Raw genomic sequence first — 15,980 nt, 5'->3', positions numbered from 1 at the left:
TACTGGTTGTTTATATTGTATATATATCATACAATTATTAGAGAATTTGAATGAATAATCGATGAAATAGACGTTATTGTTCAAATATTCCTAAGATTTAACCAATATAAAAACATGTTTGACGCCAGCCATTGTTTATAATAGCCGGTCGATATGGTTTGAATTTTACATTTTACTGAATAGAAAAATAGCAAGCAGAAGAAGTCTGAAATTATACCTTCATTCAAAGTAAAGATTCGACTTTTTGGTTCAACCAAAAAAAAAAAATTGTAAGTGATTCGAAAGAACATCAAAGAATAATGTAAATACTTACAATATCAAATTGCTTTCAAATTTGCTAGTTTGGTTAATAAACTTTGCAATTACCCTCTCATAGCTTATTCTAACTCAAACAATACATGCACATATACATATATGTATAGAGATGCAAGTTAAAGAATGATTTAAATGTAACAAGGCATAAAACACAACAGAAATATTCCGAATTTGACAATCATTATCTGACATGAACTAACGATCATGTAAGTGGACGGATTTAACAGTGGTTCAAAAGGGAACCATATTTGCAAATGTCACAAAAAGATAAACAAACTAAATTTACAATAATTTACAAGAAGCCTAGCCTAAGGGAATGTAATCATTTTATGCATTTAAGATTTGCACCTTCTTGGTTCTGAAAATTAAGGAACAAGCCCCTTTTGCAGCCAGATTATGCATTTTGTTAAAGTGTTTGTTATGATTACAACTAAAGAGACGAACCATGTCAATAGAAAAATTGACCCCATTCGTTATACTGTTAATAAGACCTTGTCAAAACCCGTATTCGATATACGATTCATTACTAGGTATGTGCAAAGATAACCCACCAACAAACCATCTGTCAATCTGACATAGAACAAATAACCTTCATGAAAAATTCTCATAATAATAGCACATACATATTAACTTGACAAAAATAACATAAATATTACATATTCTAACAATAAAAAATCATCAAAAAATAATATTGATGTTGTCTTAACTATTTATAAATTGCACATTAGGTATGCAAGAAATTACATAGCAAAAGCCTAGCAATTGACAAAAATCTTAAAAATCATTTAGCTGGTGACAGGCAATTTAAGTAACTCATTATAGTGAATGGTAACTTATGGTGATTATATAGAGCTTTAGTAACTGGTAACAGTATCGTGACTAATAACTATATAAAATCATCGTAATCTGTAACTGGTAACTGGTAAAGTAATCTTGACATGGATGGTAAGTAGAGTGACTGGTAACTGTATTTGGGCATAGTAACTTGTTACTGACTATGTAACTGCTTGGTAGATTTAATAAAGGTTGCAGATGAAAACGATCCTACTTTGTACAAGAAAACTAAAACTATACGCAAATCCATGTGACTGTATGAGACACCTTTCAAAATCTCAGATATTAAAGCTTGAAAAAAAATGGCTATAAGATATCATTAGTCTCTCATTCTCTTGACGTTCTGTTTAGCTTGACCTAATGCTACCTGTCTGGCATTGGAACCAAATTCTAGCGTATTGCAGGTTTCGGGATAGTTAGTTACATCGGGACTAATATTGACAAAGACACAAGCCTGAAAATTAGAAGATATCAATACAGTCAGTCAATCGGTAATTGAGGAATTGGTCATCAATACATCAATGCAGTAGTATCTATAGTATTTTCTTTTAGGAAGGTTTCTTTGAATCATTAATCCGTTGGTAAAAGGTTGATAAAGTGAATTGGCGAATATAAAAAAAACTGTACTGATGTTTCTTACCTTAGCATCACCTCCTAAACAAGGTCTTAAAATCTGGGTAAGTTTCGAATTCCTGTACGGAATGTGCATTTGACTTGTTCTTAAAGCAGAAAATACCTGAAATGAAGACATGCCAATATCCAGTTTTTATATGATAGTTTCAACAATAATGTGAAACCTTTGTCTTAATAACTTTAATAATTTAACTAAGTTGAACCTCAATTCCCAATATGTTATTGGTGTAAAAATGACACTATATTTATTCATCAAATTAAATTATAAAAAAGGCCTGGTTTTTCTTACCACAATTCATGACATAGCCACCGGGCTGAGGAAGGATCACTAAGGTTTTAAACTACTGTACCTGACCGAGAGCAGATAGAGATTTGTTGATGGCAGCAGCTTCTACTAATCGTTGTCCCGAGGCCTCAGTTTTACCAATTCTTTCTGAACCAGCTAAATCACATAATGTTAACATTCCTTTAGATATTGCACCATTGACTTTATCTTTACCTTCTATTGTTAACATCAATATCAAATGTGAACGAGAACTAAAATACAGAAAATATTTCTATAAATGTACCTATGTGTCAATAATTTTGCTTGTACCCAGTTTAGATGCGCCTGCTGTACGACTTAAAACAAACAGACAAACAGCAAGAAAACATTTTTGACACCAAATTAGTATGTGTGTACTTTATGAGAGGTTAAACTCGATGTGCTTACATACCAAGTACTAGCGATCCGAACCGCAAAACGAAACCCGAAATCCGTAACAACATATTAACGGTAGCAGATAGTGAACTTTTCACAATCATCAATCAATCATAAGTGACTAAGTAATTGTTGCAGTTCTTTGCAATGCATTATTAAAATGTTTTGATGAATCTTGGAGATCACCCATTCTCTTTTGATGATTCTACATTTTATATTAGAAATGTCCGTTGATTAAAACTCATACCTTGTCGAGTTCATCTTGGTTGAAGCTACACTTCTGTTTTCATCTCCAGTTTTCATAACTTGTTTAATTTCGTCGACACTTCTTATTGGTACCTCTGTTAATCCAGGAATTCTAAAATTGGTTCCCGAGGCTTTTAATTCCACTGTTTTACCATTGGGTACCAATAAATCAATTACAGCTTCATTATAGATTTCAACTATAGATATCTGAAAAATTAGAGCAAATACTAAGATGATATCAGAACAAAGTTATAGATTTCTACTATAGATATCTGAAATAATAGAACACAGTTATAGATTTCTACTATATATATCTGAAATAATAGAACAAAGTTATAGATATCTACAAAAGTTATCTGAAATAATACAACAAAGTTATAGATATCTACTATAGTTATCTGAAATAATACAACATAATTATAAATTTATACTATACATATCTGATATAATAGAACATTTCAAATCTAGATATCTAATAGGAGCTTGGGGAATCTTTATTTATCTTTGTATCTTTGTTGTTTCTTCCCTTTTTCATAATCGTTTGTCTGATGATATATGGAGTAATCTTACCTTCATTTCATACACCTTGACATCGGCTCTCTTTTCACAGATATCTAATAATTCTGTCAGAGCTCTGAAATAACAAGTTATGAAAGTTTGTCACTTGTGGGACTAGTGTAACAAGAAATTCCTAAATATTACAGTGCCAGATGGACCAACACAGTAATATATTTTATTGCAGCTCAAATTAAATAAAAATGTGAAGCGAATAAATAACTTGAATATCTGAGCAGAATCTCTGAAAGAGATGCAGAGTGATGAACTTAATCACATGACATGAATGAGCAGTTACGCCTGCTACAGTATTTCCTTTGATGGAGAGAACATTATTACCAAATTGATAAACCTTCTGATACCTTATGTTTATTCCTGGGTTTTTCTCCGGTCCCATCATTGTATATGTTTTACCACTACCGGTTTGACCGTAGGCTATCAAACATATATTATAACCATCAGCACAGGATGTTATCACTGGTTTCGTATCAGCAAATACCTAATATCAGGAAAATATTAATATACAATATATCTTAATGTCAAACCACTTCATCATTAAAGTTATTTTAGTTTTAGTTATGGTTATTGTATTTTTGTCTGAGCTTTGAATATTATATTAATCACCGCTTCATTATAGGTTCAACAATATGGATTTGATCTCGACATAGTTATGATTAATCTGATCGAGAGCGTTTAATTTGTATAGTTTACACATAAAAGAAAAATCCTGGCCCATAATTTGCAAAATAGGCATAAATATGAATAGAGAGGCTATACTTTTTAACTTTCATTTGTAACTGTTCAAACTTAATCGTAGTATTTTAGTGATAACTTACTTCTTCTTGTGTAGCTGTCGTCTTGAAAACTTTATCGAAAGAAAATGTTTTCTTGTTGCCGTCACTATTAGAGCACATTAACTCATTATCAGTGGGAAACGTTAAACAGGGTTGAACCTTATCATCTCTTCTAGGTCGACAGAATACTCGAATATTACCACGTAATTCTTGAAGCTATGACATAAATCAAGACAATATGGAGATGTTGATAAAATTATATTACCGTGATAACAATTACTCTTGTAATAAAAAACAACAACAAAGGAATAATAAAAACCATGTCTCACAAAAACACTCTGGTTTATCAATGTGTTTTGGTTCTGTTGCAGTCTAATTAAATTAAACTTTTTATTAGTTTCGTTTCGAATGTTTTATTAGCTATTAGCTTTGTACGTAGCCACTACAGTAAGATCAAACATTGTCCTTCTTGACGTTTCATTCTGTTAATATTTGCTTGACCTCTGTTTTAACAAATCACGTGGCTGACCTTTCGAGCGACGGGATAGTGTTACGCGAACAATGGGTGCATTCCGAGGCGTATCAGACACGAAGGGAAGTTCTGTTGTTGGCTCCATTTACCACGAAATTGGTATGCAACACAATCATGTTCGAGGGCAATTATATAGTCGACCAATCAAATACCTTTTCAATAAAAAAAAAGAATAATCTACACATGAGGAATTCTGGGATATGCCTTGTTAGAAATGGATTGTTTTGTTAGTAACCTTTAATATAATGCGTTGAATTTAAACGTACCTGGTTATAGAGAAGTTTTCTTTGTAAAGATTCTCTTTGATATAAACTTCTTATTTCCTCTAATTCTTTCATATGACCAACATCAGATTCACCTAACTTCTTAGCTGTTTCATTAGCCTAAAAATAAATTCATGTCACTTTTTAACTCAGCAACGGGTCATAGCAGTAGTTCCCATCAGTGATGCCGGTTATAGGGATTGATAACAAGAACCTAGTCGTAGTGGAACAGCTCAGTTTGTTCACGTTTACGATCCCTCGGGAGTTCCAAATAAAAAATATGAAGGCTTGTGCCACTGCCCAGACAAATTTTCCTTAGTGCAAGCTGCATTGAATTGCTCATATTCAATAGCTTAATCAAGAGAAGAGACGTCGGATGTAAAACTTTTGTTATTTTAATAATAAGCTGTATGGAAACCATTTTACCTGTAAAATCATGGTCTTTAATGCTTCCAATTGTCTCTCTACAGTTAATTTAAACTGAGCATGACATTTGTGAATCTCTGTTGTTTTAGTATTCAAACTATCTAATTCTTCTAAAGACAAACATCCTTGAGGCTTCTAGAAAGTATGAAAATCAATATGAAATGCATTGAAAATATCACGTACAAAAAGATGGAAACAATGAAAATGTGTTTGATATTTAAGTGTTTCTGCTTCCTGAGACATTACCATTGATAATCTTAAATATTGATCGTATTTTCAACAGTATCAACTATTGATTATGGAATGTTTTGTATTTCTATAGTTACATTTCGATGAATAATTCTTTATGTTGGATAAAATCATGCTGTCAAGTCAATGTTACCAACCTTATCTTTGGGTGTTTTTGGTCGTGCTGTTCTCGGTCTTGTTTGTTGCATAGCTTCTACTTGAGCTACAGCCATACCCGATTTGGCTTCTAGATCAGATAATTTCTCTTGTAAAGATAGTACCTAAAAATATTTGAAAATTTTTGTCACTATAAAACGTTTTTGTGCACCGCACTGTTTAGTAGATGTTAGTGTCAAATCAAATTAAAAAGCATGGCACTAATATATTCTAACATAAATCATCAAAAAGAAGCAATAAATTTATCATTCATTATTTTAGTCACTTAAATCTGTAGGAATAAATATTACTTATATTCTTCTGAATTGCCTCACCATGGAAATCCATGAAAATTAAATGTACAGACTATTAATAATTTTACAGAGTGTCACACTTACAGAATATTAATAATTTTACAGAATGTCATTCTTATACAGAATATTAATGATTTTACAGAATGTAATACTTATTCAGAATATCAATAATTTTACAGAGTATCATAATATAAATACTAAAATAAAAGTTGTAGCTATATTGAATGTGGTATTGAGTGCTTAATAATTTTACAGATTTTCATACTTACAGAATATTAATAATTTTACAGAGTGTCATACTTACAGAATATTAATAATTTTACAGAATGTCATACTTACAGAATATCAATAATTTTACAGAGTGTCATACTTACAGAATATCAACAAATTTACAGGATGTCACACTTACTCAGAATATCAATAATTTTACAGGATGTCATACTTATACAGAATATCAATGATTTTACAGATGTCATACTTATACAGAATATCAATGATTTTACAGGATGTCATACTTATACAGAATATCAATAATTTTACAGGATGTCATACTTATACAGAATATCAATGATTTTACAGATGTCATACTTATACAGAATATCAATGATTTTACAGAATATCAACAAATTTACAGGATGTCATACTTACAGAATATTAATAATTTTACAGAATGTCATTCTTATACAGAATATTAATTATTTCACAGAATGTCATACTTATACCGAATATTAATAATTTTACAGAGTGTCATAATATAAATACTAAAATAAGTTTTAGCTCTATTAAATGTGGTATTGAGTGCTTTGGGAGACTATACTCACTTGAGCTTCAGCATCTTTTCTTAACTTCTCTTCATTCTTTAACTTGACCTCCTGTAAATCAAATCAACAACAATAATGACCCATATACCAATTTATAAATTCACCGATGGACCAATTTTTGGATTAATAATATCTTAATGTATAAAAGGGTAATAAGCCCTAGGTTGATTGTATAAAAGGGTAATAAGCCCTAGGTTGATTGTATAAAAGGGTAATAAGCCCTAGGTTGATTGTATAAAAGGGTAATAAGCCCTAGGTTGATTGTATAAAAGGGTAATAAGCCCTAGGTTGAAAATATTATCTATACTGTATTATAATGAATTCATACCTACCAGACTTTGGACTTTCTTATCTAATTCTTTAACTTTTAAATCTCTTGCTTTTAGTTTATTTTCTTCTTGTGATGTTTTTGGTGGATTTAGCCATTCTACAAGTACATTATTACAAAATATTACAGGACTATTCTCAGCAAAGGAAATATTATAAATACAATAATTTGGAAGCTTTTCTACACTTTTAACATTCTTCATTTTAACGACTTATATAACATGAAAAGGATTATAGGAACACCACCTTCTAATAGTACTAATGGTCTTAGCTTCATTTTGCAATAATAATGATATGCACATATTTATTTGAATGTTTTAACTATTATTACCGTCATTTTCTAGATGTAGATATAGTGATATACATTCATCAGGATTATAATTACACACTCTTAAAGCTGCTAGTATATGAGGTCTATTCTTCCAGTTGGGTAATGCTTCCTGAAAAATCATGAACAGGATATACTTTAATTTTACTTATGACTGCATGAAAATGAAATTTATAAAATGATTGTTTAAAGCTACAGTGAACAATGCTTGTCATAGAATGCTTCAGATACGCCCTTGCAATAACACTATTTTAAAATATTTACCTCCACTTGGCCAACCATTTCCTTCACTAGAGGATGCTGTAATTCCCATCCTAATGGTAACCTCATCCATTCACCAGACGAAGGATCGAAAAAACAATGGACATAATGTTTTTCCTGAAATCAACAAGATAGTGTTTATTACAGTAGTGAAGTTCTGAAGTGAGTATCGTTAAATCGAATAAGTCAGGAAAACATGATAACCAAATGACTTTCATTGAAAAAATTAAAAAGAAATACTAGCTCTACTGATGAAATAAAGAATTTGATTTGGTAAATGTTGGAGAAAGGATGAAGTCACGGTTCATGTTTTAAAGAGCTCGTAAATACTTAGACGTTTTCTTTATATCAAGTTGTATTATTTATTAATTTAATATTTAATTTCTAATTGAGATACAAATCATACCTTAAATAGATAAGTTCTGATTGTACCACGTTTAGGATGATGTATAGTTCCCTCCCGGTCATCTTTTCTAGATTGTTGAACATCTTCTGCTACTTGTTCTGTACTTCTACCTTGTTGGTTTGAACTATTTGACTGTTGCTAAAAAAAAGGTTCCAAATATTTCCCTTCATGGTTGTTACACTTAAAGTGATTGAAAGTGCAACTCCACTTAAACTAAGTGTTTGATGACGTCACAAACACATTAGGCCTTTCACGAACACTTAGTTTTAGTGGAATTGCAGGAACCACAGATGTCTGATTGACAATTGGAATGGTGCAAATTGATGTGTCAAAAATAAAATGATAAAATATTTTTTTATTTTTTTTAGATAACCTCGTTATAATCCCTTTAACAATGCTTTCTAATTCTGTTTTACCATTTTAAACAAACATGAATAATACGTAATCGTTTTTGGGATGGGTTCAAAAAACAGAAAAGAGTGGTTCTATTAAGCAACATTCACAACAATTGCAAAACACTAGTAAGACTGTTGTTGTTTTGTATCAAAGAGTTTAAAACTATTATTGATTTAGTTAAAACTATGTGTACCCAGGAGTGAAATATAGAGTAATAATTAATAATAAGAAAACATGCCAACCATTCCTGTATCTAGGAAACCAAGTGTAGTGATTAAGTGTAGTTGCTATGAGAACTTTCCAGAAGGCATGTCGAGGTGACAAACCAAGTTGCATCGGGTGTTCTGAAAGACTGAGCATGCCCTTTCTGTCTAGGAACACCCACGTCTGTATCTATTATAGAGATTTATTCAATTTTGTTATTCCACATGGTGCAGAAAAGTAGGACGTAAAACTCCATTAATTTCATTTCATTTTTTTTTTTCAATTATATTATCTGTCAATAACCTGCTTCAAGTAAGCCTTTATATAACATTTGAAATTTTTTTTAATGAAATACGATATTTCTATTCTGATATACCTACTGGCAGGGTACTGGTTAGAAATTAGCATTGATCTGAACGAAAATGAATATCCCGTATTAAAGCTTGTTGGACAATGAAATAATAAAACTTTCTACTGACCTGATTATTATCAGCTAGAATATTACCAGTGACAAAACGTCCTTCATTATACCATCTATGTGGAAATGGCTGCCATTCCTAAAAAAATATTACGAGATTCAGATGCATTCATTGATGCTATTTGTAACGTTAGTTTGAAATACAATTGTCCACACATTCGAATATTAAAATATAGGAACACATAGTATTCTTCCTAAAGAACAGTATCAAATATTCTATTTTCTAATGTCAATGATGTCAATGCTGGTAATTTTGTTTACTGCTTTCAAAACCAACCAAACCTGCTTGCAAAATGCACTTTACCATCGTTAAATGGCTAAAATTGGACCATGATCCAAGACAGTAGCTGGATAAGTTCCAAATGAAATAAATGAATTGGAATTCTATGCTATACTTTTCTCCTCCTTATTCACGTTGTTCCTTGAGACATGCGATGTCATGCAGTGCGCAGTGAGGCGAAGTTTCTAATTGTCAACAAATAATGGCTATTTAGTAACAACATACTTTTGAATGCCAATCATCTAGGTAGAATCTAATACCACCAGTATAGAGACACTGAAATTCTCTACCATCGTTCATAATAAATGTTTCAAATACGATCTCATCACCCTCCTGAAATTAATCAGATGACTTCACTTCAATGATAATTATTTTCCTAATAGTAATTTAGGGAGAAGAAGAACGAAACAGTCTGGCTCTAAACCTCTTAGCAATATATATTTCTGGACTATGAGTTTCCATTTTCAGCGAAAGAGCACAGATTAGGATCCACTGTCACCATTTATTCAAAACATGATTGCAAGGCTCTAGCTTTAAAAGCTATTCTCTCAATCTTTTAAATATTTTATTCTTGATTCACTTTCTCGTATCATTCAGAAACTAATATTATACTTACAGTTGGGGCTGTAGTATTTTTATCACGAGACTGGGCTTTTTTCTCATAACTCTCAACTGCAGCATTTTCTTTCGCTGTCTTAGAATTAGATCTAGGACTAGATGATACCTCTTTATCAGCTTGGGATTTATTTGGTCCCAAGTTATCACTCTTGTGGTCCGCAGATTTCTTTAAATGGACCTCTTGAAACTTACCACCCCTCTGCGGGGCGGTTCGTTTCTCCATGTTGTTTTTGACACCCCCAGGCGATTGTTTTGTGTTAGCCTCAGCTACTGTGATGGTTGAACCTTTATTTTTCTTATCCTTCACAGAGGCACTATTTCCCATTAGCTCATAGCTGAAATAAACACATCTTCAGGATTACTCGGTTAACCGGGGATGTCCCAAAAACCTAGCCATTGTTAACATTTTCCCATTCAGATATAACTAAGACACTAAAAGACGTCAAAATATCAGTAATGTCTGCACGTGGACACAAATTAGATACTTCCCCTACTAGGTTTTATATTTAACTGTAGCTAAGCTAGACAATTTCAATCAAATTAGTGAAACATTGAGTAAATATTTAGATTAGATATGTACTATATCCCTCCTTCCAATATGACAAATTCAAATTCTAATAACTAATAGTGTATAGCTAGTGCTAATATTCCGTTTCCATAAAAAGAAATAATCAATTGAATGATTTGAATCTATGGACTTTATGATCTCATCAGATCTTTAATCAATTGATGTCTATAATGTACCATATCATAAATCTTAATATACTACAATAATAACTACCACATAAAACAATAATTCACAATACAGACAACTAGGTCCGATCAAGCTTTTAAAGGGATTTTAAAGAGATTGTCTAAATTTTATGTGTATCTGGGACACTGATCAATTTGCACCACTCTAATTTTCTAGTCTCTGGTTCCTGCAATTCCACTAAAACATTTTAGAAAACCTCTTTAACTTAATATACATTTACATGTAGCTTATCCAATATAACCCATTGACAGCTTTGTATAAACTACCTGCTAGGAACATCATACAATAACCACACATATTACATCAAACACGAACATAATAATATAAGATCTCACAAACAATCCATAGGTATTATTATAACTATATCATATATCATAATATATTTTTGTCTTGTCACATGATAAACCAGCGTTTATTTCCCCATAACGATAACAAGATCCACATTCATTCCTTAAATATTTATCTTATATAACTAAGTAGATGAATTCATTTAGTTGGACAAACTGCACTACTCAGTAGGTCATAGGGCCTAGTACAATATATAACTTGACTATAACGATTAACTTCTTACAAAAATACTAGTGTGATATACACGTATCAACCAATGTTTACGTTTTATTACATGGCTATGACTTTGACCTAAACTGTCCCTTAACAAGACTGCATGATAATTGTATGGGCTGATACATGTAATCTTTTCCTAGTGAGCATCATTACAATTTTCTGTCAGATGTGCCTCCTGTAATTTAAGGATTGCTTAATCGTATATGAAGTCACTATCGCAAAAGTTGCTGGTGACTTATTACTTCCTTCTTAGCACTATTGTACCTATTTGGAAAATACTTTGCCTTTTGTGGACCTTCTAATGATGTTTTTTTTTAATTACGTATCAGCCTATCGATTATTATTAACTCAAAGTAGAAGAACAAGAAAAGGGTTGATACATTTTGAACATCATTAACATCTCTCCAATAAGAACAATATTTCAAGTAGTTTGTGGTCTTTATGTTCTTCAATCCAAATTCATATAGATGTACGGAAATAATTCAGTCACCTATTATATAATTTCAGGAACATCCATTCAGCATGGCTGTTTTCTTAAAATCAAAAGGGTGTGGATACTATAAACGGCTTTTACGAATAATCAACTTCCACTTCAGCAGAGATAGCAGCCATGAGAACAGATTTTACACGAGTTAAGGAGTGCTCAATGTTTGTTGAATAGATGTCCTTGTTCCAAAAATTAAGTATTTCTCAAGTAACTCTACGAAGAAGAAAAGATCTAACGGTTGAAAATTATAAGTTAATTTTCTTATTATATCTTAAAAAGTTACCAAAACTATACATAGGAGAAACAAAGAATATTTCGCGCACTCGTTTTTACCAAATTAAAGAAAGACAAGCCAGTATCTAATTATTTCAGCCTTAGCGGTCATTCACTATTGAGACGATCTTATCCTAATCACAACCCGAAGGAGTCAACATGAAACTACGATATACTGGTAAACTTGGGAATCTTGGATTGTGAATAAATGTAGATTGTAGTAACGTCAACGGATATAGATTTCTGAGTAGAATTCCATTATGTAAACATTTTTCATTCGTTAAACAACAAAACTTGATCATCTTAATTTACGATCAATAACATTAGCTTTACCACTATCCGCGCTATTTATCATTTCCGGTTTGTTAGTTAGCTTTTTACTCGGCTTTTAGCTTCGTGGGACATTATAGTTTCAGTCTTTTATAAGTACATGTACTTGACCCCCTTTCTGCTTCATTATTCAGTCTTCACACAACTTTCTATAGTTCAAAGGACGGCAATCTAGATATTCAATGAATACATTATATTCTGTTGAAAAGGAACATGCAAAGCTACTTAATGAAAATATCAATTAAAAAATATTAGGAAAACAATGTTCCATTTGATAGGGAACTTTCATATTTTCAAAAGCAGCTCATGTGATTTGCTATTTAACTTTAACTTTTAGCATTTTATGACGTCAATCGCCAATTATACTGCTAATAATTTATACGTCATAGACAGTTCAGCATGATTTTAATAATTATTACATGAACTACAAAAATCTGACGGGAAATTGAAATGACGCAAATAGAAACCACAAATAGGTCTGGAACACATTTTTTTTTATAAAAAACCTCTTCACTTTAAATCTTGACTAATATAATACTATAATAGGCTACCTGTATTGACAAAACATGAAATGTGTAGTAATAAAAAATTATTACATGAAAATATTAATATGGTTCCCCGACAATAAGCAAGATCAAATAGTTGTACACGATGTTTGCTTGGCAACCTTTCTATGTCGTCTTGATACACATCGATTTCTTAGACAATGATATCACAGACGCCATATCCGACAGAAAGAATAATGAATTATTTATATCGTCGCCCATTAGGTCCAATTATTGTATTTTGTTGTTTAATTATCGACATTGTCAGAAATCCCAAATGACAAACTTTAGTGTCCTTCGACCATGTTTTTACATCAATCTCGGCCTTTAGACATATGCAATGAGGACAAACCTACAAAGGCAATGTTCTTGAAAAACGTTTGGAATAAATTCAGGCAATACTGATGTTTCCTTGGGTCCCATTATGTCACAATAAAACCTTTCAAATTGGGCTGTCTTTATGCTTAGATGTATGTATTATTTGAAATGATTTGTGAATGTTGGGCCAATAGAACCAAATAATTCTTGAGGAAATGTTTTCAGTTGACCAAAATATCGATTTGATTACCTTAAAGGTCAATTTGAAATTCTTATCTTTATATCTGTGGTCAGGCCTGATCTCTATTAAGTGCATCATTTTAATATAAGAGACTTTTCTTTGATTAGCACATAATATTATAAATGTCGAATACTTCTAAATATGACGATACATTTATTTCACGATCAAAACGATGATAATATACTGAATATTGGCCAAATTGTCTGTTCTCAAATCACAATCGCTTTATTTTTGGATTTATATATTAATCTATCCCTGACACCATGGCAATGGTATAGTTCAGTCAATAACTAATTCGGTTGCCGTCGGGGGAAAATGTGCCGTGGGTTCGAATTCTCCCCAAGGTAAGAAAGATTCAGATGCCACAGCAAGTGCTTCCGAGAGTCGACCTGGTGTCGGCTTTCCCTTTTTATCACCAAACACCGGCATAAAATCATAAAAAAGAATAATAAATGCCATACAATACATACCTGATTGTTCATGCAGGAAGTCAAGAGTATACAGTAAATTAGGGAAATCACCTTTATATCCTATCTAATACCGTAATATGAGCAGTTAAACTTGAAAATAATAAATCTTGAGCAATATGTGTTTTCGAGTACCTAGATTTTTAAAGTTAATAACAGCCAACTATTGTGTGATAGAAAATCCATTATTGATCTATTTATGATGTTACTATATTAACCGATCTAAACACTAACCACCATATAGAGTAATAACACTACTAGTTAATAATAACAACCTACATAGGTAGTCATTATATTAAGTCCGATATACCGATCTTAACAACTCAGGCGGATAATCTTTTACTCTTTAAAATATCGAAGTGACCGTTAGTTTCTATACAAAAATATTTCCAGAAAAAAACATTCCTATAATAAAGAATATTGTCTAATAGGAACTTTACTACAGTCGCTAGTTCAATCGTGTATTCCATTCTTCTATCGCCTACTGCAGGGGCAATTATCAGTTAGTTAGTTAGTTATTGGAGTAAACAATAACAAATGGCTATTTATGTTTGCTGTGAATACTTGAACTTCTTGATGGATGTTACAGTTAAAGGGAGACAACTAGCTTTTAAGTATTATTTAAGACCACAATAACTATGTTGAAAACTGTGATTCTTGCTGTTTGCAGTCATATGAAAATCTGATAATAATGAATTCTGATAATAAGGTAAAAAGAAGGTTGATCATATTTTTGCTATAAAATTGCTCAATGGTTGTGGTAAATTTAAAGAAAAGACAGGTTATGTGGTTTTACGGGGATTAAACCAAGATTTCAGGATGTTGAAGGAAAAATGAAGAATGAGTGTTATATCTGTTGACAGTAATCTAGAATACCTCATTCGAGTTTTCTAGTAAATTATCGCAAGAACCCATCTTGACATATTCATCTAATAACATCAATAATCAAATTTATATCAATCGGGATTTCTGTCAATCAAGGGTAGGGCCTACGATCACTACATTTTACGGAAAATACACTGCTCGAGTTTTCATGAAATTTTCGGTGGCTTCAATGTGTAAATGTTGGGTTAAGCAATTATTATCATTCACGGAAAATACCAAAGAATCCCGATTACATCCATCGTAATTCTTCGTATATTTCCGTCTAATATACACACGCCTCCATTAATGAGGAATACAGAACACAATTAACTTCATATTGACATGCTTTAACAGATTTATTTACCTTTGACTACTATTTCATACAACTGAAGTACGAAAGTCTTGTACATTTAGCTCATCTGCTAATAATGAAAATATCAAAAATCCAAGTTGTATTTTTTATATCTAGTTAACAATGTATCACTCAGTGAATCTGCAATGACTTCTCACCATCTTAACCTTTTGCCTTTCCGTTTGTATTCTATGCTTTTCAGCTACTACCGCTTTTAAATCTTCCCATTTGAAGGCCATGGTTCGTTTTAAAGTTTCGTCTTCGGGCCATGAAATGTCTATTCTGGGAGGGAACTCATCATGAGGGCTGTATTTTTCGACCTCGGGTTCTTGGATTGTTACACATTTTTTCTTAATTTTCTCTACTTCAGTTATGATTCCTTCAGTAGGGATATTCTTTTCTTTATTATTTTCCTTGAGCATGCTGTTTGTTCTCCGATCCTGGATTACGATAGATATGGAACCATTATGATTCTTGGTCGATTTTTTGAATGAACTCACTCTTCCGCACTTTATACCTCGTTCAGCATCACCCATGCTACTTTCTTTTGTATCCTTCGATGCAGTAGGCATAGTTGGAGTCTTTGGCGTGGGTAGAGGACGAGAGCGTTCATCCTCGATCCCCTTTTCTTCTGATGGAACATGACTTCTTTGATTTTCTGGCACTGGAA

At 31.9% G+C, this 15,980-nt stretch overlaps 1 protein-coding gene across 1 annotated transcript; it reads right to left on the bottom strand.

The window, feature by feature from the left end:
* Positions 1-1,468: 1,468 nt before the first annotated feature.
* Positions 1,469-14,567, bottom strand: LOTGIDRAFT_228774 (hypothetical protein; the record flags this gene model as incomplete). The annotated part of the gene is made up of 19 exons (XM_009059748.1): positions 14,098-14,567; positions 10,114-10,450; positions 9,723-9,830; positions 9,219-9,296; positions 8,140-8,277; positions 7,737-7,850; positions 7,476-7,584; positions 7,150-7,244; positions 6,818-6,868; positions 5,685-5,807; positions 5,299-5,433; positions 4,876-4,992; positions 4,120-4,293; positions 3,646-3,782; positions 3,299-3,362; positions 2,730-2,935; positions 2,133-2,319; positions 1,790-1,885; positions 1,469-1,603 (listed from the first exon to the last, which is right to left on the bottom strand). The coding sequence occupies exons 2-19, from the start codon at positions 10,438-10,440 to the stop codon at positions 1,469-1,471; spliced, it is 2,394 nt and encodes a 797-aa protein (XP_009057996.1). The 5' UTR covers positions 10,441-10,450; positions 14,098-14,567.
* Between the last annotated feature and the right edge of the window lie 1,413 nt (positions 14,568-15,980).

The sequence above is a fragment of the Lottia gigantea genome (genome assembly GCF_000327385.1).
Source record: "Lottia gigantea unplaced genomic scaffold LOTGIsca_4, whole genome shotgun sequence".
Lineage (NCBI taxonomy): Eukaryota > Metazoa > Mollusca > Gastropoda > Lottiidae > Lottia > Lottia gigantea.
The sequence above is the reverse complement of the archived record's forward strand: the minus strand, read 5'-3'. Positions and strand labels throughout refer to the sequence as shown.